The 21,322-nt window shown below is 57.1% G+C and overlaps 12 protein-coding genes across 12 annotated transcripts; 7 read left to right on the top strand and 5 right to left on the bottom strand.

Annotated features, from left to right (window-relative positions):
• Window positions 1-29: 29 nt before the first annotated feature.
• Window positions 30-954, top strand: MVES1_000148 (uncharacterized protein; the record flags this gene model as incomplete). The annotated part of the gene is made up of 2 exons (XM_056205010.1): window positions 30-454; window positions 483-954. The coding sequence occupies 2 exons, from the start codon at window positions 30-32 to the stop codon at window positions 952-954; spliced, it is 897 nt and encodes a 298-aa protein (XP_056060985.1).
• A 273-nt stretch (window positions 955-1,227) lies between these two features.
• Window positions 1,228-2,092, top strand: MVES1_000149 (ATP adenylyltransferase; the record flags this gene model as incomplete). Its single annotated transcript, XM_056205011.1, has 2 exons — window positions 1,228-2,037; window positions 2,063-2,092. The coding sequence occupies 2 exons, from the start codon at window positions 1,228-1,230 to the stop codon at window positions 2,090-2,092; spliced, it is 840 nt and encodes a 279-aa protein (XP_056060986.1).
• A 142-nt stretch (window positions 2,093-2,234) lies between these two features.
• Window positions 2,235-3,215, bottom strand: MVES1_000150 (uncharacterized protein; the record flags this gene model as incomplete). Its single annotated transcript, XM_056205012.1, has 1 exon — window positions 2,235-3,215. The coding sequence occupies one exon, from the start codon at window positions 3,213-3,215 to the stop codon at window positions 2,235-2,237; it is 981 nt and encodes a 326-aa protein (XP_056060987.1).
• A 151-nt stretch (window positions 3,216-3,366) lies between these two features.
• BUD4 (Bud site selection protein bud4) lies at window positions 3,367-6,381 on the bottom strand (the record flags this gene model as incomplete). The annotated part of the gene is made up of 1 exon (XM_056205013.1): window positions 3,367-6,381. One exon carries the CDS (start codon window positions 6,379-6,381, stop codon window positions 3,367-3,369), a length of 3,015 nt encoding a protein of 1,004 aa, XP_056060988.1.
• A 91-nt stretch (window positions 6,382-6,472) lies between these two features.
• MTO1 (Mitochondrial Translation Optimization) lies at window positions 6,473-8,440 on the top strand (the record flags this gene model as incomplete). Its single annotated transcript, XM_056205014.1, has 1 exon — window positions 6,473-8,440. One exon carries the CDS (start codon window positions 6,473-6,475, stop codon window positions 8,438-8,440), a length of 1,968 nt encoding a protein of 655 aa, XP_056060989.1.
• A 45-nt stretch (window positions 8,441-8,485) lies between these two features.
• On the top strand, window positions 8,486-11,425 carry MVES1_000153 (uncharacterized protein; the record flags this gene model as incomplete). Its single annotated transcript, XM_056205015.1, has 1 exon — window positions 8,486-11,425. One exon carries the CDS (start codon window positions 8,486-8,488, stop codon window positions 11,423-11,425), a length of 2,940 nt encoding a protein of 979 aa, XP_056060990.1.
• MVES1_000154 (uncharacterized protein) lies at window positions 11,426-12,109 on the bottom strand (the record flags this gene model as incomplete). Its single annotated transcript, XM_056205016.1, has 3 exons — window positions 11,426-11,968; window positions 11,996-12,003; window positions 12,103-12,109. 3 exons carry the CDS (start codon window positions 12,107-12,109, stop codon window positions 11,426-11,428), a joined length of 558 nt encoding a protein of 185 aa, XP_056060991.1.
• A 225-nt stretch (window positions 12,110-12,334) lies between these two features.
• Window positions 12,335-13,073, bottom strand: MVES1_000155 (uncharacterized protein; the record flags this gene model as incomplete). Its single annotated transcript, XM_056205017.1, has 2 exons — window positions 12,335-12,865; window positions 13,068-13,073. 2 exons carry the CDS (start codon window positions 13,071-13,073, stop codon window positions 12,335-12,337), a joined length of 537 nt encoding a protein of 178 aa, XP_056060992.1.
• A 171-nt stretch (window positions 13,074-13,244) lies between these two features.
• MVES1_000156 (uncharacterized protein) lies at window positions 13,245-14,240 on the top strand (the record flags this gene model as incomplete). The annotated part of the gene is made up of 2 exons (XM_056205018.1): window positions 13,245-13,568; window positions 13,599-14,240. 2 exons carry the CDS (start codon window positions 13,245-13,247, stop codon window positions 14,238-14,240), a joined length of 966 nt encoding a protein of 321 aa, XP_056060993.1.
• Window positions 14,241-14,444: 204 nt separating this feature from the next.
• On the top strand, window positions 14,445-16,199 carry MVES1_000157 (type I protein arginine methyltransferase; the record flags this gene model as incomplete). The annotated part of the gene is made up of 2 exons (XM_056205019.1): window positions 14,445-14,721; window positions 14,749-16,199. The coding sequence occupies 2 exons, from the start codon at window positions 14,445-14,447 to the stop codon at window positions 16,197-16,199; spliced, it is 1,728 nt and encodes a 575-aa protein (XP_056060994.1).
• A 114-nt stretch (window positions 16,200-16,313) lies between these two features.
• Window positions 16,314-18,119, bottom strand: MVES1_000158 (uncharacterized protein; the record flags this gene model as incomplete). The annotated part of the gene is made up of 3 exons (XM_056205020.1): window positions 16,314-17,892; window positions 17,921-18,062; window positions 18,089-18,119. 3 exons carry the CDS (start codon window positions 18,117-18,119, stop codon window positions 16,314-16,316), a joined length of 1,752 nt encoding a protein of 583 aa, XP_056060995.1.
• A 214-nt stretch (window positions 18,120-18,333) lies between these two features.
• Window positions 18,334-21,321, top strand: ROT2 (glucan 1,3-alpha-glucosidase; the record flags this gene model as incomplete). Its single annotated transcript, XM_056205021.1, has 1 exon — window positions 18,334-21,321. The coding sequence occupies one exon, from the start codon at window positions 18,334-18,336 to the stop codon at window positions 21,319-21,321; it is 2,988 nt and encodes a 995-aa protein (XP_056060996.1).
• Between the last annotated feature and the right edge of the window lies 1 nt (window position 21,322).

Genomic DNA, 21,322 nt, shown 5'->3' on the forward strand with positions numbered 1-21,322 from the left:
GGGACTGCGCGCAATTTTTTTGTTCGGCGATGGGGCTCTCGGACGGTCGGCGCAAGCAGCGCCTGGTGGGCTCCGCCGTTGTGCGAAATACTGCATGGGCCAGTGACGCGTCTTTACCGGGGCAGAGAATGATGGAGAGCATGGGCTGGTCGCCAGGCTCTGGTCTCGGGACTTTGCAGCAGGGTATGTCGACCAACCTAGCGGTGTCGATGAAATTGGATACCAAGGGGATTGGCGCGCAGCGCCATGAGCGCGAGGCACTTCAGCAAGGAAAAAGCGATGCATGGATTGGTGCTGGTGGTGACTTGGGGTCATTGTTTGAGCGATTGGCGCAGGCGAATTGTACGCCTAGCGGGTCAGACTCAGCAAGTCAGGCACCGCCTAAAAAGAAGACCAAATTGGCGGAGACGACAGAGGACGAGAGCGTGCGACGCCAAAGCGTATCGCGACTTGCGTACGTACAGATTAAGTGCTTACCGAAGTCACCGAGCCAAGTTCCGGCGTGCAAAGCAACTGGCCACTACGAATGCGATGAGCATGAATGAAATATTTGGGATTAGCAGTACGAACGAAGGGAAAGTGTGTACGAGTGCATTGGAGGAGGATAGAAGTCAATCGGATGCAGAGACTAAGCCTAAAAACAAGTCCAACGAAAAGATGGCCAAGGGCAAGGACAAGGGCAAGGGCAAGGACAAGGACAAGGACAAGGACAAAAACAAGGACAAAAACAAGGACAAAAACAAGGACAAAAACAAATCCAAATCCAAGTCCAAGTCCCTTCAATCGGACAAAAAGTCTACGAAACCCAACGAAACGTCCACACCCAAAGACCCGCCATCCAATTTAATCATCAGCCCCGGCGGCCAGTTTGTCTTCCAGTACCTGTCCAATAAATTGATCCGCAAACGTGCCGAAATTGCGCAGAAACGCGGGGCAACAGGGCAATGGTGGTAGTGTACATAGTTGTACTTTTACATGCTCCGCAATTAGATCTTCTGCGTGCGCGGAGCGCTTTCAGCAAGCGCCGCGTTCTTCTTCTGCATCTCGACTTGCACGCTCTGTGTCGATTCCTCCAGCAATGGCTTGAATATATACACACCCGACACCACGCCCAAAACCGTAGCGACCAGCGGGCTTACCATGCCACGGAATTTGACCATGGTGCGACGAAAAAACCGATCCACATCAGGCGTAATTCCCCGTGCGCACGGCCACGTCATTTCCACCATGGCGTCCACTCCGCAGCGCGCGCCGTTTGTGGTGCGTCTTGTGCACCAATTTGCGCTGCACAAATACCACTTCTACATCATTGCCGGCATGGGCACTGTGCTCATGCTTGGTACGCTATTTGCAGGGCTTACCGGTGCCAACAGGTTCAATATGGAGCTCACGGAAACGCGTGGCATCGACATCGTCGCTGCGCGTGCCATGGAAGCAAACGTGCCATCTATATTTGCAGATAGGCGCCACATTGTCAATGCCTTGTTCGTGAAACGCGCTTGGTTCTGGAATACAATGGCAATCCTCCTTCTTGCATGCACTGTCGAACGCGCCAGCGACGGCTTGCGCGGCGAGAAAGCGCTCGGCATCGTGCCGCGCCGCGTAACTTCTTGGCAGACCATTTTTCGCATGAAATCATACTGGCGATGGGCCATTGCGACACTCGGCTGGATCTTCTTCACGCAATGGTGCTTTGGCCCGAGTATTTCGGAGCGTGTGCTTGTGGCCACAGGCGCAGCCTGTATCGTGAATGCCGTCCCTGTCGACAGTGCACTGTGCTACAAACGCATGCGTGTGAGCCATGCGACGCACACCGACATTTTTTTGCGCATCCCTCCTCCAATGCAGGAGAAACTAGGCAGCCAGACGATTTTGGCACGCTGGCACGGCGGCCACGACGTGTCTGGGCACACCTTTATTTTGGTGCTTGGCACGGTGCTGCTCCTGGAGCAACTCATTCCCTACCTCCCCTACCTGCTGCCGAGCGCCTCACGTTTCCGCAGAAGTATTCCCCGCGCATTGTACGCCAACAAGGATGTGTTCCGCGCTCTGGGATGGCGAGATTGCGCGGCCGACGCTCTCGCCGTCCTAACCACCATCGCGCTCTGCACCCTTTGGGTGTCGATGCTGTGTCTCACCGCGGTCTACTTCCACAGCCCGCAAGAAAAAGGTACAGGCTTTATTTCTGCACTGCTTGTATGGCTGTGCATTCCTAAACAGAGTATTTACCCGCTCTAAGCGAGTGCGCGCTGCCGCCATTCTCGCTGTAGTTGCTCGAGCGCGTGCCCGGGATCGATCCAGGACCCTACATCGTCTTGGAGTGCCGTGCGGCTGTATTCTCCCTGTGCATTGAATACCAGGTCGCGCAGTGCCTCCCACTCCTGCACAAACGTGTCTGGCAATTCGGCCTCGGACAGTTCCATCCGCTTCATCCGCTGGTTGCCTTCTTGCTGTGCGTTGCGGAGCGCGGCGACCACTTTTTCTACGCGCCCACGCACGGCGCGAAATTGCAAGTGCGGCGTTTCCTGCAGAAAAAGATGCGCTAGCGAGCTCTCCAACGACTCGTCATCGTCTATAGCGAGTAGTCTGCGCAAGACATTGATATCGCGCAGCACATCGCCGTAGTCTTTGGGTGAGGTATACGCAAATAGGCGGAGCGCTGGCAAGCGAGCAATCGCCGTTGCTTCGTTCAGCGACAAATTAATGTCGCACACAGTCAGGTACTGCACCTTGCGAAAGATGGGCGCGTCGAATCCGCTTATGAAACTGTGCGGATTCACGCTCGTCAGGCGCAACGGCTGGCATGCCGTTCCGTAGGAGTGCACAACTTGGCTCGAAACCAGCGAGCCGCTTAGTGCGACATCCTGTAGTCGCCGGCATGCACGCAGAATGAAGCGGGTGTGGGTATACACTTCTTCGCGCATGCGCGCCAAGAGACTCGAATCGCCTGGAAGCGGCACCGACAAGATCGCGACGAGATCCGAACGCGCAGAGCTAGGGCCAATCCACAAGCTTCGCACCACACGTGCCACATCCGGACACCTGCGGATCAGCTCGGAAAAGTGCACAAGCGCCGAGGAAGTGTTGAGCTCGACACATACGTACACAAGCGGCTGCAATGCACGCTGGATCGCCGAATTGAGCGTTAGCAGTGTGTGCGCCATCGCTTGGTCCAGCTGGAGACTATAGGTGAAAATGTGAAGCATGACTTCCATTGGGACTCTGAACGGTGTGCAGGACGTAGGAGGAGGCACCGACGTCGGCACCTGCGTCCCAAGCGGCTTCTTTTTCCTGCGCATCGATAGGACCGTGCGAGGTAGAGACGAAGGTGTATCGGGCAACAGATCGGGATATCGGTGTTATGAACTACACAAAAGCGCGCAGGCCCGGCAAAGTGCGGGCCTTCTCCGTGTCGCGCGAGAAAAACTTGCGTGCCTTGCTCCGGAACGTCTCGGGTTTGGCGGGGGGCGGACGAGGGGGCGCGACGTTGTGCGAAGTGCGTTGAGGGATTTCCGTGCCTTGCTCGGCGTCTTCAGCGCTATGCTTGGCATCCTCAGCGCTGTGCTGAACGCCTTGTGGCCTCGTGCTTTGCGATGCTCTCGGCGCGCGTTGCGGCTGTGGCCCCGGCGCGCGTTGCGGCTGTGTATGGACAGCAGTGCGCACTGTCGACGTAACGCCCTCGCTCTTTTGCCGAGGCTCGCGCTGCGGCACGCCGTAGAATTCAGCGGCGTCTGCAGCAGCGACTTGCGCCCATGTCGGCGGCGCCGGCAGCTTGTGCGACACGATATTTTTCAGGACGCGCATCCACTCGCGCAGTCCCGCATCCGTATCCGCATAGAAATAAATATTTTCCCCGTCGCGGAAGGAAATGCAAAATGCGTGGGGAAATTGGGAGAGTGCGTCGTCCTCATCGCCCGACCGACTCGCGCCGCTCTGAACTTGAAGCGCTTGCATAAGATCGATCCGTGTTGTGGGCCGATTGGTGACTTCACTGTAGCACATCATGTCGAGGCCTACTATGCGCACAGGGCGCCGCCGCCAGGATTTGCAGTCTCCGCCAAGCTGGGTAAGTGTGCCTTTGTACGAGGTACCTGTACGGTGCCACGCTATATTGTCCATACCCTGCACACACTCTTCCAGGCTCTTTGGCAACTCGGGTTCGAGTGAAATCGGCAGCGGGGGAAGGTAAAAGAGACGCAGGCGCAGCGTCCCGCGCGGCTTTGTCAAATTAGCCGCGAAGCCGCGCGAGCGATCTGTGCTTTTCTCGGGCTTGCCATCGCCGACAGGCCGCACAGGGACGTCCAGCACAAGCGCGCGTGCATAACATTTCGCACGCACAGCATCAAATGGCACCGACGCCTTGCCCAGCGTGCCGTGCTTATTCGCAAAGTGCAAAAGAGGCATATTGCGTACCCTCGAAAGCAGGCCGTCGTGGCGTGGCGTAAAGGGATTAAATAGCTTTCCAATCCCAGCGCGCTGTGTATCGTCGAGTGCGCCGGCTTCTACATGTGCACTCTCCTGCAGCATCAGCGTCACGCTCAATTCCAAGCGCGCGTGCTCGACGAGCTCGAATTCCTGCAGAATAGGGCACAATCCGTCGCGCTGCGGACGCAGTGGTGCGGAGCCTGTCTTGACCATGTGAATCCCATTGTCCAAAACACTGTAAAAGTTGACCGTCTCTTTTGGGATCGGCAAATTTTGCGGGATAAAAGAGTCGATCATGAAAAAGACACAGCCGGTGGTCATATCCTCGCCGCTGGCTTTTTGCGCTGCAAAAGTATCCACGTCGCTTGGCTTTGTCACACGAGTCCATACTGGCGGCTCGGTGCTCAGCTGGAATGTCGGCGTGGAGTCGGGATCGGCGGTGCTCTTGAAGACGCCGACATTGTGCACCTTGTACCGTTGGTCGTTGCTATCAATAATCTTGGTGAGCTCGCGCTGCATCATGTTTCCGAACGCAGTTGGCTCGCGCACCGAGTTGCATCGCGCCTGGAACTCAGCCTCTGTCTCGAGGGGAGAGTAGTATTCCGGCGAATTAGATCGGTCGCTCATCACTTCGCGCTGTGGCACATCAGCTCGGCCACTCGCTTCCTCAGCAAACCACGTTTGCTGGCGTTTCATCTCGGGCGTGGAAATCGTATATGCGGCGGGCGGCGCAGCTTGTGACTGGTTTGCGGTGCGTTGCAGATTTGTTTGGATTTGCGTAAGAGGACTTGCAAGTTCACGCACCGTCTCCGAGCCATTTGCTGTGGCAATGGGCGCAAGCCTGGACAGTTGCGCGCGTTTAGAGCGAGGTGCAGCGGTCGGGGGTGGCAGGGGAAGATCCTTGTCAACATCAACATGAGATTCCTTCGCGCGATTTGCGCGACGCTTCAAGCGGTCCTTGGCGTGCTTGGCCTCCACGGCTTCTTGTGCCGCGGCTTGTGCTTGCAATGCCTCTTGCGCTTGCAATGCGGGTGAAGTCTCGGAAAGAATACCTTGCTTTCGCTCCTCTACACGCGCACGAACAGTGCCGCGTGAAATATGGGGACGGACGGTTTTCGCGGGCAGCTCCACGGCGCGTTTTGGCTCTTGCGTGGTGTCAAACGTGATGGGACTCCAGCTCGGAAGACTCGGAAGATTTGCATTGAGTGTGGGGCCTGCATCTGTCGGTGGACTGTATAGTTTCTTGATCGAGACACTTTCTTTCATAGCGGGAGAGGCGGGCGACATGGAGAGAACTTGATCGTCGAGTAGCTGGTCGACCAAATTCTCGACGCGGTCTGCCGAGGCAACGTTACTGGAATCCATCGGAGCATGTAGAGGAAACGCTTCTGCACTTTCACGAATGTTCGTCTCCCAAGGGAGCGACGTATCCTGGCCAAACATTGCCGTCACGGGTGGCGCAGCAATCGCAGGACTCACAGAGGCGGCCATGGTAGGCGTCACTTGTTCGATTTCATCCAGTTCCATGTCGACGACCTCGTTCGAGACCGATGTATCGTAGCGTGCAGGTGCTTCCTGCACTGTAAGGTGATCGTCAAACTTGACATTCTTGCTGGAGGCGGTTGGAAGACGCGCGTAGGCATTCACAATCGCCGGTAACACTTGCGAATCGCGCGATATATCGTAGGTGCGCGACGCGTCAATCCCATCTGTGTGATCGTAGCTCCAGTCTACCTTATCGCCGTCCTTGGGCGGGCTGTACTGCTCCAGTACATCATCTATAATGACTCTGTCGCGAGTCGCGGAGGACGGTAGCTTCGGCGCTGGCTCTGAGAGCCTCTCAGCCTGCGTATCATCAGCGCCTAATACATCAATTCCCAGGCCAAGCGCAGCGCTATTCGCTTCCCGCATTGGGTACGTAAACACTTTGCGCTTCACCGTGCTTCTCGCGCTCATCGGGGCCAAGCCAGACGACGCGCGCTGCGGCGCGTGTTTTCTTAATCACGTGATCGATTTGTTACACGGCGTGGTGTCGTTGGGCTCGGCGATGCTGCGCCGCGCAATCGATACGGTGGTGATTGGCGGCGGCCATGCGGGCGTTGAGGCTGCGGCGGCATCCGCACGCACGGGAGCATCGACCGTGCTGCTTACGACGCGAGCCTCGACGATCGGCGAGCTGAGCTGTAATCCAAGTATGGGTGGCATTGGGAAGGGCACGCTCACGCGCGAAACGGATGCGCTTGGTGGGCTTGCGGGACGTGCGGCAGACGCCGCAGCGATCCAATTCCGCATGCTAAACCGATCGAAGGGGCCCGCGGTGCATGGGCCACGTGCTCAGCTCGATCGGTACCTGTACAAGACGCACATCCAGCAAATGCTTGCCGCAGTGCCAAACCTCGAGATGTGCGAGGCACAGGTGCATGGGCTAGACCTGGCATGGGGGCCACACGCGGACGATGAAGTGAAAGCGAGCGTGCGCGGCGTGCGACTAACCAACGGCGACACGATCGCGTGCAAGCAAGTGGTGCTTTGTACCGGTACTTTTCTCGGCGCATCGATTCTCTTGGGAAACGAGCGTCGCAGTGCCGGGCGGATGCTACCGATGCCAGGGGAGGGTGTGGAGCCGAGTGTAGAAGGGATGAGTGCATCGCTGGAGCGCGCAGGTTTTCGACTGGGGCGATTAAAGACAGGGACGCCGGCGAGAATCGATGCTGGCTCTGTCGCGCTGGGACCGCGCTTTGACGGGGATGTAAATGGGACACAGTCCGGCGCTTTGGAAGCGATGCACGGCGATGCCACCCCTCATGCATTCTCTTTTCTCTCGCCGCACGGGCCGCCGTTGGACCCTGCGCGGCAGCTATACACGTTTGGGACGCACACAACACTTGCGACGCACGCACTTGTAGAAGAAGCCATTACAGGAGATGCATATACCATGACCAAGCACGCCGGCCCACGATACTGCCCCTCGCTCGAAGTGAAAGTGCTGCGCTTTGCACACAAAGCATCGCACCCTGTGTGGCTCGAGCCCGAGGGTTTTCTCGATACCCCGCAACGCGACGGACATGTCCTGTACCCCAATGGGCTTTCCAACTCACTGCCTTTTGAGATACAAGCCAAGCTGCTGCGCACGGTGCCAGGGCTCGAGCACGCGCACATGCTCCGGCCGGGATACGCCGTAGAGTACGACCATATCGATCCGCGCGAACTTCACGCCACGCTCGAATCGCGCAGAATCCAGGGACTGGCCATGGCTGGGCAGATCAACGGCACGACTGGGTACGAAGAGGCCGGCGCCCAGGGCGTGCTCGCAGGGTTGAATGCAGGGCTGCGCGCACAGCAGCGCGCACAGCTCCTTCTTCGGCGCAGCGACGCATACATAGGGGTCATGGTGGATGATCTGCGCATCCAGGGCATCCAGGAGCCCTACCGCATGTTTACTTCGCGCGCCGAATATCGCATTTCGCTCCGCGCCGACAATGCGGATACGCGGCTCACGACGCTTCTCGACAAGGCGTGCCCCGAAGCAGTCGACCCCACGCGGCGCGCATGTCTGCAGCGTGTGCAGGCAGATATGGATTACGGAATGCATATTTTGCGCACTACGAAAATGACAGGCCGCGCATGGGCGCGCTACGGACTCGCTGCAGAAACGGATGTGCGCACACAGAGTGCGCTTGACCTGCTGCGCCGGCCCCGCATGTCGATAACAAGCTTGCTCGATGCCGTGCCTGCCTTACGCGACGTGCCTTCTAGCACACTCGAACGCCTCGGCACGGAAGCGGCGTACCTACCGCTGCTCGATCGCCAGCAAGCTGAGATTAGCATGCTCCAAAAAGACGAGTCACTCGCGATTCCAGACGCGCTCGACTACGCCGCCATAGAGGGAATCAGCGCAGAGATGAAAGAGCGCTTTGCCCAGGTGCGGCCGCGCACGCTTGGCGAGGCGAAGCGCGTCGCCGGCTGTACGCCAGCATGCTACGCTGTGCTGTGGCGGCACTGTGGGGTAGTTTAGTCAAGTACAAACGCTGTCACAATACCCATTAGTCATTGTCCCACCATGCCGCCCCGACGAAACCGTGCGCGCAATGCTGCGCCGGCGCGGGCCGCACAGCCCGCGGCACCATCGCTGCATGAACCGAAATCCACGCCGATTGCATATGATCCTGTGCGCCGCGTGCCGGCGCGCGAGCTGAGCGTGCTCGGCGCGTTTGTTGCGCTGCTTATGGGCGTTTCGCTTTGGCTGCACTATTCGCTGCCGCTGCCTATGCAGAGTACGACGGTGACGGAGCCGTTGCCCGAGTACCCGATCACGGATGCATGGTACGACGCTTTGAGCGCCGGTGAGCTCGATGCGACGACATTGCCCATGTACATGCCGAGCACGGCAGCGTTGGAGGGCAGTATCGTGCCCTACTTTTCCGAAGGGAATGCGATGCTCACGATCCAGCACCTTGCAGGCGATATTGGGTACCGCGTTGTTGGAACGCAGCAGCACGTCGATGCCGAAAAATGGGCCGAAGATATATTGCGCCGCTATGTCGGTACACACGACACCGGCGATGGCAGCTACCAAACGCACGTCGAGCTTTTCACGCAGATAGGCGACGGCGCACACCGCTTTGAGATCCTTGGCTACCCCGTGTGGAAGCAGTACTACAACATGACCAACTTAATCGTCCGCATTTCCGACGGGTCCGAACAAAGCAAGAACAACACGTTGCTCCTGAATGCGCACTTGGACAGCACGCCGCCATCGCCTGGCGGCGCCGACGACGGCGCTGGTGTTGCGATCATGTTTGAGGTGTTGCGTATCCTCACGCTGCGAGGCGCGCCGCGCGTGCGCAACGGCCTTATTCTCTTGTTTAACAATGGCGAAGAGTCTTTGCAGGACGCATCGCACATGTACATGACGCAGCACAACGAGACGAACCATGCGGTGCGTGCGGTGCTGAACATGGAAGCATGCGGCGTATCTGGTCCCACGCTCCTCTTCCAAGCCACCGACCCACTGCTCATCGACGCGTACGCCAAAGTCCCGCATCCATTCGCTACCGTGGTGGCCAGCGACGTATTTTCGTCGGGCGTCATCATGTCGGACACGGATTTCCGCCAGTTTGAAGAGTACGGAAACGGCACGCCTGGCTTGGACATGGCCATTGTCGGCTCTTCCTACCTGTACCACACGCGCCGCGACGTGCCCGCTCACATCGAGCACGGCGTTTTGCAGCACTTTGGCGAGAATGTGCTGTCGCTCGTGCAGTCACTCAGCCTCGAGCCCGACTCTCCGATGAAGCGTTTGGCCCACTGGCAGCACAAGGTGCGCCAGATCATGCCCATCTACTTCTCCGTCTTTGGCCGCTACTTTGTCAGCATTCCGCCCAAGACGTTCAAGATGATCGTCATCTTTGTCTCGCTCGCGTCCAACTTTGTGCTCGGCATTGTCAACAGCAGCGATACGCGTGTGAGCACCATTCACTATGCGGTGGGGTGTGCAGCAGGCGTGTTTGCCTCTTTCCTCGCTGCGCTGGGCAGCGCAAATCTCGTTGCGGCGCTGATGCGCGCGCTGGGAATGCCCATGTCCTGGTTTGCGCATGAATTTTACGCCATTGCGCTGTACGCACCGCCGGCGCTCGCCGCTGTCGTTGCCGTCCAGATTCTCCTCTCTGCGTGTGTGGAAAAGTCGCGCCGCCCGTACTTGGAGCACGCTTCTTTTACCGGGCCCGTGCTCTTTTTTACGCTTGGGCTCTTGCTGATGAACTCGTTTGGGCTTGGTTCTGCCTACCTCATGCTCCTCTCGGCGCTCACCAACCTCATTCCCATCACCATCAACGACTTTCTCTTTATTGGGATCTCGCCCATTGCGATGGGACAAGTGCCTGTCGATCGCCGCGTGCGCTTCGCCACGTACTTTTTCAGTGTCATTAGCGCGTGTACGGTTGGCATCGAGGGCTTTGTCTCGTTCATGGATCTCATCGTACCTTTGCTCGGCCGCATGGGCAAGGGCGTGCCTGTGGACTTCGCAATTGCTTCGCTTGTCGCCGCTCTTGCTACGCTCAACAGCATCGCGCTTGTGCCGCTCTTGCACAGGTATGGCGCAGGATTTGCGCGCAACACCTTCACCCTCCTCCTGCTTGTCTCTGGCGCTGCCATTGCATTCTTTGCTCTCCCGGGCGTCCCGACGTTTGATGCACTGCACCCTCGCCGCCTCCTCATCAATCATGTGGAAAACATCACCAGCGGCGAGTGGCACGTTGCGATGAGCCAGCTCGACGGGGCGAGCGCTAATCCACGCATGGACGCTGCGATTCAGTCGGTGCTCCTGCAGGGCCTGCCGAATGCTACTCTGAGCTGGGCAAACAACGGCGCTGCGGCCACGGACATGGACGTGCTTTTCCCCCTCTCAAATCACATTGGCGCGGACCGCATTGTTCTCCCGAGCACGTCAGAGCGCCAGGCGGCTACCAACGAGCCGAACCGCTGGTCGAACTACCGCTTGACGTGTTCAGAGGAAGTGGTTGACAAGGAGGCAAAGACGCGATCGTTTCTTATGCGCCTTTATCACCCTGGGCTTGCCTGGTCCACCATGTCGTTTGATGCCGACGTGATCGACTGGGAATTTCCTGCTCCGCCTCCGCGCGGATTCCAGCGCCACCATCTTAAGGATGTGTCGCGCATCGATGCGCACACCTGGCAAATGCGCATTAAAGTGCGCGTCTCGGACGAACAATTTGCCGCCTTCGAGCACGACAAGGGCGCGCCCGCCGACACACTCGTGCGCTCGCCGCCGCTGCATCCCGAGCCACCGCTCAACGGTTGGCGCATGCAAGTGCATTTCTCGGGCTTTGATGCGTATGGAATGTACCCGCACCACAAGGATACAGGTATGGACAAGGTGTCGATGAAGACACTCGCAAGCCTCGACGCGCTTTTCCAGGAAGAGTTTCCCGAAATCGATCCGATGCTCATGTCGGTCATTGCAGGTGTCGCGGAATGCTAGTTATAGACGCACAGCACTATCGATGGTAAACGGAAACGGGCATATACCCGCGTCCATAATAGCGGGTACTGCACTCTGGTACTTGTCGCCAAAAGCGAGTGCGGCGACTGCGGTTAGCTGCTTATTGTGCGTACATAGGAAGGAAGAAAGCTCTTTTTCCAAGGGGATGCTTGCGTCTGTGTACTCAATGTGTAATTGCACGACCCAATACTCGAACGCTGGCTTGAGCACGTCCTGCATCGGGTCTTTGGTCAGTATTTTTTGGTGTGTTTGCGCGCGTGCATTTTGCCCCACGCGGTTGCCGACAAATGCAGAGGTAATCCATGAGTAGGGCGACTGTGTAGGCTGCTGGCTGATACGCCGGTGATCGCTGGAACGCGACGAGGGACGCGAAATGGGCGCAATGTCGGGGGGCTTGTGCCATCCAATGCCGACGTCCAGATCTGCAGCGCCTTGCTTCTTTGTCTCCTGGTCAAGCCGCGCAAGTATATCTGTACACGTATCGTCTAGCTGCTGCACAATAGTTTCGTCCCCAATGCGCGGCTGCGGTTAGCTTGTGGAAATACGCACAAGCTCTACTCCGCCAACTGTCGCAGAGCTTGGCGTTACGGTACCAAGGAGGCGTAGGAAGCAAATTGTATGCATCATTCCACATAGCACGGGAAGCGCATCAGCACGTCGCATCGTCTGCCATGAGCGTGTCGATTTGACTTACAATCTTGTGCACAAACAACGACGCATCCATGCCGGCCGTGCGCGATGGAAACAGTGCAAGTGGAGAAAATTGGATGTGGGCCGAGAGCGTGCACGGGCTTTTTGCTACACAATGCATGGCACTTGCTTGGTGACGCGTGCCTCGATTTTCTCGGAGAATAGGCGCACGCGACCAACGAGTTCTGCCGTTGTAAGCTACTCTACATTCACTATCATGCCAGGCGGCGGTGGTCCGTAGATCCCGTAGGGGTACGCTCCCAGATCGTATCGACAAACAATATTCTCAATCAGCATGGAAAACAATGCTGCAGCCCGGTAATCTGCAGGATTGATCGCCTCCCATCGATCCTTGTCCGGCTCGCAACTGCGCATTTGCTCCAGGATATGCAAAGACGCCTCGCGCATTACCTCCGGGCTATATGGAGCATTTCGTGGGCTTGACGCACCGGGCACTTGGACTTCCTGCAGAAAATCATTTGTCGCCGCATCCGTTTCTGGAAAAGACAAAAACGCACGAGATAGATGATTTTCCTTGCGCCCTGTCTTTGTACGCTTCAAGGCACCTGTATCCATCGACGCGCCAAGCACTGTACGTGCATCGCTCTTGGTACGCGGCCGTTTCTGCGGCTTGATACAAACCAAGGGCAGCGACACACGTCCTGTTCCTTTTTCGTGCAATGCAGAGCCAAGCATCTTGCACTTGTGCGTCTCCACGCACTCGGTAGTCTGCAGGTTATGTGGCGCAGCTCTTCGATTGAACGTGCAAGGGTCCATCCAGTACTCGTAAATAAGCTTTTCTGCGCCTACGGATTGATCCTGCGGTAAGTAGGTTTCTTACGCACTTCTGGTTCCCACGAAAAAGACGCTCGTTTGTCTTTCCATTTGATCAAATATTCAAGGCAGCCCTAGCGTTAGCATAGTGCGCTACACACATGCTCAGTGTTATATCGATGCATCACAATCCGGTCGACGCCGGCGATCTCGACCTCGAAAGGCTCATTGCCAGGTGGCATCCCCGCACGGACACTCGCCAAGCCACGCGCTGGTCTGTGTGTTGGATCACGTGCAAACAAAAAGGCACTGGACGAGCGCTGTGCGTTGCGTTATGGGCGAGGCAGCGCAGCTGCGCGCGCTCCAGCGTCAGTTTTACGAGCAGTTTGATGTACCTTTCTCAAAGGAGGAAGATGAAAGCGATACAAACTCGTCAAGTGCAATGCATGGCCCAGACGAGACCGATGAAGACGAGAGTGAATCGAATGACGACGAGTTCGACGACAATGAAAATCTCATCGAGACAGCCACAGAAATACCAAAAATGCGCGCAGTCACTGCACCTGAAAGGCGCGTTCCTGAGACAGTCGTTTTTAATGATCCGCGTCAGGGAGCGAACAGTGATCCTTCACCAGAGCAAGCACGGAAACATTTCATGGTACGTCCCTGACAGCTTCCCCTTACCCAGTCGTCCAAAATTGAGAAAATAAATATTGACTCTGTGCAACGGAGCCAAACGCCATCCAACGAGCAGGACGAGGAGGGCGATGCAGACATGCGTGCCAACGACCGCAAACTCTCGGCGCTCTTATCAACGACGTTGTTTGCGCCCGGTAGTACCTCACTGAACAAGAAGCGCAAACTTACTACAACCACGAATGAGAATCTTGCGCGCATAGTAGAATTGTCCAATGTTGACACGATCGGCGGCGCAAAAGCAGCGCCCGGCACGCAGTTTGGCGAAAAGACGTTGAAAGCGCAGGAGCTGGGCAAGATGCCTGCACGAATACGCTCGGGAATTCGCCGCGCAGCTGGAGAGCGCCGTGATCGTGAGATGGAGACACAGAAAGAGCTGGGTTTGTGGGATCCCAAGCAGCACAAGAAATCGCGCATGAGCCAAGGCACCTCTACAGAGCGCGGCACGAAATCAGTGCAAACAAAGCATCGCGAGCGTGGTATCGGCAGCGGTATCGGCAAGTACCGCGGGGGTACGCTGCATCTTTCCAGTGCTGAGGTCCGCAATATGCAGGGGCCAAAGACAACGACACGCGACGGCGGCAAAAGGCGCGGCTCCCAGGGAGGGAAACGCGGGGGTGGACGGCGGCAGTAATGCAACGATTTTTAGCATTTGCTGTTTCACGAATCTTAGCGCAAATATGTAAAGATGTAGCTTGCATCAAGTATCGTCCATACGCAGCGCTGCATTTGCAACGCGCGCATGCCAGACGGCCTTTGCTGCAGCAATCTTTCCGCTGGCCGACGCGCCAATTCGCACGTGAGAAAAAAAGTACGCACGGCCATTTTGCTATTTACCATGGCCTATCGTGTCCAGCTTGACGATACTTCGTCCACATACACGGGACCGCATATGCGGTCCGAGGCCTTTGATGCATCAAAAACGCACACTCCTGTGCATGAAGACGTTGATGAGGACAATGACGACCTCGACAACTACGACGGATGGCAAGAAGAAGCTGCGCCGACGCGCGCCCTGTTCCCTGCACACGACAAGCTCTACGCCGATGCAGAAGAAGCGCTTGCAGATGCCAAGAGGCAGGGCTGTGATTTCCGCGCGTTGGTCTCCAAGCTCCGTACGTGTATGCCATGACTGACAACAGACTTGGATGCCTTGCAGGTGATTCGGCTAGTGAATTACATTCGCCGCGCGAATGTGCCCCCTACAGAGGCAGCTGCGCTTACCGGACATGAATCATTTTTAAAAGATGATGCAGAACTGAAACCTGTGCCTGGCTACGAAGAGGACGGTCTGCTGCAAGTCGACTTTGACGACGACGAAAGCGTCGACAACGACCCGCTTGCAGAGCTTGCGACATTGCGCGCTGCGTACCAGGAATTGCGGTTGCAGTATGCAGAGAGACTTGGCATTGGTGCAGCCGATGCACATGGCACGGCAAAACCTCCATCGTCTCCCGCTGGAGGCGATGCGCACTACTTTGACAGCTACGCCGGCCACGATATTCACCAAACAATGATTTCCGATACGGCGCGCACACTTTCCTATGCACAGTTCATCCTTTCGCCTGAGAATGCTCACCTACTCCGCGGCAAAACGGTCATGGATGTTGGGTGTGGATCCGGCATTTTGAGTCTCTTCTGTGCGCGTGCTGGCGCCAAGCAAGTACTGGCGATCGATGCGAGCGATGTGGTCGAACGCGCCGAGGCAAACATTGCCGAAAATGGGTTCACAAACGTCATACGCGTTTTTCGCGGCAAGATCGAGGAGCTGGATGCGCAGCTACTTTCGTACGTGGGTCAAGTCGATTTCCTTGTGAGCGAGTGGATGGGCTACTTTTTGCTGTATGAGTCTATGTTGCCTTCTGTCTTGTATGCGCGCGAACGATACCTTGCCAAAGATGGCATCCTTGCGCCTTCGCACTGCCGCATGCTGCTTGCAGCCGCGACCGACAGAGGAAATGGCGCCTTGCGCGAGCGGTATCGTTTTTGGGACAATGTCTATGGCTTCCGCATGCCAACTATGACCAAAGGCCTTGCAGAGGACGCTGCGGTGGAAGAGGTCGAGCAAGACGCGATTGTGAGCACGGTAGCACCGATCTGCGAGCTTCCTTTGGAGCAGCTCGCTGTGCGCCAGCCAGAATTTGTGTCGCCATTCGCGCTGACGTGCACGGAAACGTGCACAGTGTACGGCTTCGTTTCCTGGTTCGATACGTGGTTTTGCCCTGCGCCACGTGTCGACCCTGCCGACCTGCCGTCATGCCGCGTAGATCCGATCGAGCAAAGCGAGGTGCATGGACTTGACTTGCACGGCAACCAAGTCACGAATGCCCCTGCGCAAGGCAAGGGACAAACCGTCTCCTTTACCACTTCGCCCTTCGGGAAGCAAACACACTGGAAGCAAACCGTGTTCCTGCTCAAGATGCCGGTCGAGGCCATCGAAGGAACGCGCATTACTGGCGAAATTCGTGTGCACACGTCGGCAAACAATGAGCGCGAGCTTGACGTGGAGATTCACTATGATGTCGACGAGCGTCCAAGGCCTGGTGAGAAACGAGTGCAATCGCGACTCGTACAGCTGTACTCTGTGCGTTGAATGGTGTGGCGAACTGGTTCGTCCAGAGCCCTTTGCGAGCGCTACATTGCTATGCCAGCTATTTTCCTCTGGCGGGACGCGCAATTCGTATTTTTCATTGCCCCATAGCGCCCATCATCCCCCGAGCTCCTGCAACTCTTTACGAATCTCTTGCTCTCCTTCAATTTTCTGCAGCTGTGTCTTTTCCATCGCCTCGCCCCGATTGCGGCGCTCCTTGAGCTGCTCTATCGCCTTGAGCTTCTTGGCCAAGTTACGCAGCTTCTTCTCCACCGTACCAGCCTCGCTCGCTGTCACGTCTGCAGCACCCATCTCCGGCTTCTGCACAGCTTTGGGCTCTGCTGGCGCGGCGCCTGGCACTTTACGACGCCCACGCGCAGCAGCAGGCGGATGGTACAGTGGCTTTGGTGCACTCTCCTCCACGTTGCGGTGCAGGTAATCGCTCGTACTTGCGCCGGAACTGCGCGCGCCAGGGGGGCGATACGTGCCCGCTAGCTTAGTCGTCGCCGTCTTCTTGGCAAGCAGCGCAGTCGCAGCAGCAGAGCAAGCAGGGGCTGAAGGAATTTGCTTTGGGAACGGCGGCACGGTCTCATGCTGCGGACGCCAGCATGTCTGGTACATTTCGTCCACCATTTCAACGTGCACCAAAACACCCGTGCAGTGCCAAATTTTCACGCCGTTCTCTACACGAAGACGCGGAGACAATGTCCCAGTGAGCAAAAACTGGCCGCACGGGCTCCATTCCAAGACGCTGCTGTTGCTTGCGTCGAGCGTGAAGAGTTTGCCGTCCTCAAGGCGTTCGCGGTCCCAGATATCGACGGTGCCGGCCAAGTTGCCAAAACCAGCCAGGCAAAACAGGCGGCCTTGGGGATTGAATGCAATCAAGTTGCGCGGCTGCGTGCCGAGTTCGGCAATCACATTCACGCGGTAAGAAAAGATGACTGCCTTGGCCGGCATGTAGCCGTAGATAACGACAAATTCGCGGCTGCTGGGATTCCACTCAAAGTCGTGGATCGGCCCTTCCTTGTCGAGTTCGACGCGGCAGTCAAAGTCGCCGCGCGCAGAGAGCATGTACAAATTTGACTCGCCATAGTAGGATTTGCCCGTTTGGTCATGATCTGTCGCGGTCATCACTAGCAGCGATGTGCCTGTCGCGTTCCACTTAAACGTGACCTTTTCCGCCTTGAAAAAGGACTTTTGTGCGAGAGGCTGCACTTGTGCATCAAGCGAGGCACCGAGCATTGACTTGACCGCGTAAAGACGCACAGACGCAGGCGCGCCTCTTTTTTCCGGGAAGAAGACGGCCACGGATGGATTTGTGCTGGGTCCAAGCTGGAAAGCACCAATGTTGTCCACACGCAAGCGCCCTATCGTGCCCTGTGCAAAGTTGCGCGGGTCATACACCTGCAGCTCGGTAGAGACTTGGCGTACGCAGTATTCTTCTGCGTCGGTAAACTGGAAAAACGCGCCGTCAAGCTGGCGCCGCTCGAATTCAGCCACGAGTTGTCCAGTTTTGGTATCCCACACACGCAAGTTCTTGCTGTATAGCACGTTTCCTCCCTCCTCCGAGCGCACGGGGCGCTCCCAGGTAGAAAGAAAGGTGCCTTTGGGCGAGAAACTCAGCTCGATCCCCTTTTGCACGGGAATTTCGTGCAAAAGTTTCACAGCGTCCGCGTGTACTTCGTAAATGTGGATACTAGAGTAAGCGAACAACAAGTACGTACCTGTTTTCCAGTGCAACACCGAGCATGGAGCCGTCGCGGCTGTACTTGAGCATCCGCGCGTCGCTGTGCTCCTCGTCAAATCCCGGCACGGCGGGAAAATCGGAGAGTCCAGCGCGCAAACCAAGTCGCTTCTGTGCACGAACTAGCGTTAGTTTCTCTCCCACGTACACGCCCACGCCAGAGGACAGGGATCGGCCATGTTGGTAGAGCGAAAAAAAGCGCGCAGCGGAGCGCAGGGTGAAGATTAGGTAATCTTATCTTGGAGGCGTGCACGGCACATGGCGTTGCTCTCTGTGATGCGTTTGCTATGGGCCGTGCTCTGCCTATGGAGCGTCGTATGGCTAGTTGATGCGGTGAGGCCCAACGTGTTTAAACAATGCGAAGACTCTTCGCTTTGCCGGCGCTTTCGCAAGATGGCAGAGTACGTGGAATCGTTTGCAAAAGGGTTTCGATCGCCCTACTCAATCTCCGCGCCCGGCGTGGTGGAAGAGAATGTGTTGACGGTGCCGGTGTACAGTGCGCTGTACCCCGACATTGAGTTTGCTATGTGGTTCACATTCTTCCAGGACGGTACTGCGCGTGTCCAGATGGACCAGCGCGGCGAGACGTACAAAGGCTGGAAGCGCTACGACCAAGCCGCGATGTGGGCGATCACGGAGCTCCCCGCCCCTGCGTTGGATATCGAGCATAGGTATGATGAGAAGAAACATATTACTACGGTGCGGTGGGGCACCATGTCGCCAAAGAACGAGATGCGCTTGCAACACGACCCAGTGCGCATTGAATTTGTGCGTGACGGTGTGGTGCAAATGGTGATGAACGAGCGCGCATTGTTGCATATGGAGCACTTCCGAGCTAAGCCAAACCCATTCCCGACGCCCAAGGAGGGGGATGCGTCCAAGCTCGCGTTCCAGCGCGCCGAGGCACTGGCCAAGCGCGCGCCAAAGAAGGGCGCGAAAACAATAGAGCAGTGGTCGCGTTTCGAGACGGAGGATGCAGGCGAATGGGAGGAGACGTGGGACCAAATAAGAGACTCAAAACCCAAAGGCCCCGAAGGCGTTGCGCTCGATATTTCTTTCCCGGGCTACGACACGCTCTACGGACTTCCGGAGCACGCAAGTCCATTGTCTTTGCGCAGCACACGCGCAGCGCCGCCAGGCGAAGAGGAAGAAGAGAATCGGTACTCGGACCCGTACCGCTTGATGAATACAGATGTGTTTGAGTACAAGCACGATAGCCCTATGAGTCTCTACGGCAATGCGCCTATTCTCCACGCGCAGAGCAAAGGCAGCGCCGTGTCTGTTCTTTGGATGAACGCGGCAGAGACGTGGATTGACTTGCACAAGACGTCCAAGCGTCCCGGGACACCGCTGCGCTCGCAGACGCGCAAACCGACCAGTGCGTCGCCGCAGGACAAAAGTCTCTATTCGGGCGGCTCCGCCCCACATTCTTCCCACGCCCACTTTTTCTCCGAGTCTGGCATACTGGATTTGTTTGTTTTTCTTGGGCCCTCGTCCGCACAGATCATGCAGCAGTTCACCGCTCTTGTGGGCCGCACAGCGCTGCCGCAGTACTTTGCGATCGGCTACCACCAATGCCGCTGGAACTATTTGTCGGACAAGGATGTCGTCCAGGTTAGCGAGCAGTTCGATGCTGCGGACATGCCCATGGATGTGATGTGGCTTGATATCGAGTATAGCAAGGACCACATGTACGGCGTGTGGGATCAGAGTACGTTTCCCGACCCCGAACGTATGGTCGACGCACTCGACGACCGCGGCCGCAAATTGGTGCTCATCATGGACCCGCACTTGAAAAAGACGCACACATACTACCTGTACCAAGAAGCCAAGGACAATGGACTGCTTGTCAAGACCAAAGACGGCACCACAGACTACGAGGGCGACTGCTGGAGCAAACGGGCGAGCTGGATCGACGTATTCAACCCTGCCTCATGGCTCTGGTGGAGCGATCAGTTTTCGCTCGCGAAACGCAAGCTCAAGGCAAATGCGCGCAACGTGTTCGTTTGGAACGATATGAGCGAGCCGGCCATCTTTGACGGCCCCGAGGTTACCTCGCCGAAAGATGTAATCCACCACGGCGGCTGGGAGAACCGCGACGTGCACAATATCAACGGTCTGATCTACCAGAACCTGACCGCGACGGGCCTAACCGACCGTGAGCTCGGCACCACGGACAAGGACGGACTGTTTGGCGTGCAGCGCAGGCCGTTTGTGCTGAGCCGTGCTTGGTGGCTCGGCTCCCAACGCTTCGGTGCGATCTGGACGGGCGATAATATGGGTACATGGGAACACTTTGCCGTGAGTGTGCCCATGATCCTTTCTAATGGCCTTGGTGGTATGAGCTTCTGTGGCGCAGATATCGGGGGCTTTTTTGGCAATCCCGACGAGGAGCTGCTCCTTCGCTGGTACCAAGCAGGCATCTTTGAGCCGTTTTTTCGCGCGCACGCCCACATTGATACAAAGCGCCGCGAGCCGTACTTGTACGATGGCACAACGCGCGATGCGCTCCGCCGATTGCTCCAGCTGCGCTACCAGCTCTTGCCTGTATGGTACACTGCATTCTGGAAATCCCACATGAATGGCCAGCCCGTCCTCAGGCCACAGCATCTCATGTTCCCTTTGGATACACAGGGGTTCGCGGTGGATGATCAGTACTACCTGGGCGACTCTGGCTTGCTTGTAAAGCCACCGGTCCAGCAGGGCGTGTCGAGCGTCGCGATGTACCTGGCCGAGCCCGAGACGTACTACCACTTCTACACCCATCACCTGTATCAAGGCGTAGGCCGCATTATTGTTCCTGCGCCGCTCACGCATGAGCTTCCGCTGCTGCTTCGCGGCGGTAGCATTTTGCCTGTCCGCGAACGGAACCGCCGCGCGGCGGAGCTTCAGCGACTGGATCCTTTTACGCTGTACATTGCCGTCAGTACACTCCATGCGCCGGTACTTGCATCTGGCCAGCTGTACATGGACGACGGACAAACATTTGCGTACCAAGAGCAAAATGCTTTTATTGCACGCCAGTTCACGCTCACCTACAAGCGCAACAGCTTCCAGCTTGCGTCGGCCTCAGTGACAAGAGCAGCAGGGGACATGGCCGATGGGACGGATGTGGCATTGCAGCACCCCAACAATCCGTTCGCACACGCCATGGAGCAGGTGCGTGTAGAGCGTGTGGTGATTTTGGGCCTCCCCCGCGCACCGAAAAAGATTGTCGCGCGCGATGCAAACGGTACAGCCGTGCATGTGCCCTTCCACTTTACGCCCGCCGAGCGGCGCAAACCGAGCCAAGACGATGCGAGCGATTCGTGTGCGTCCAAATTGGTGCTGCGCGACCCGAAGCTGGGCATTGCACACGACTGGGTACTGGATATAGAGTAGA

The sequence above is a fragment of the Malassezia vespertilionis genome, chromosome 1 (genome assembly GCF_029542925.1).
Source record: "Malassezia vespertilionis chromosome 1, complete sequence".
NCBI lineage: Eukaryota > Fungi > Basidiomycota > Malasseziomycetes > Malasseziales > Malasseziaceae > Malassezia > Malassezia vespertilionis.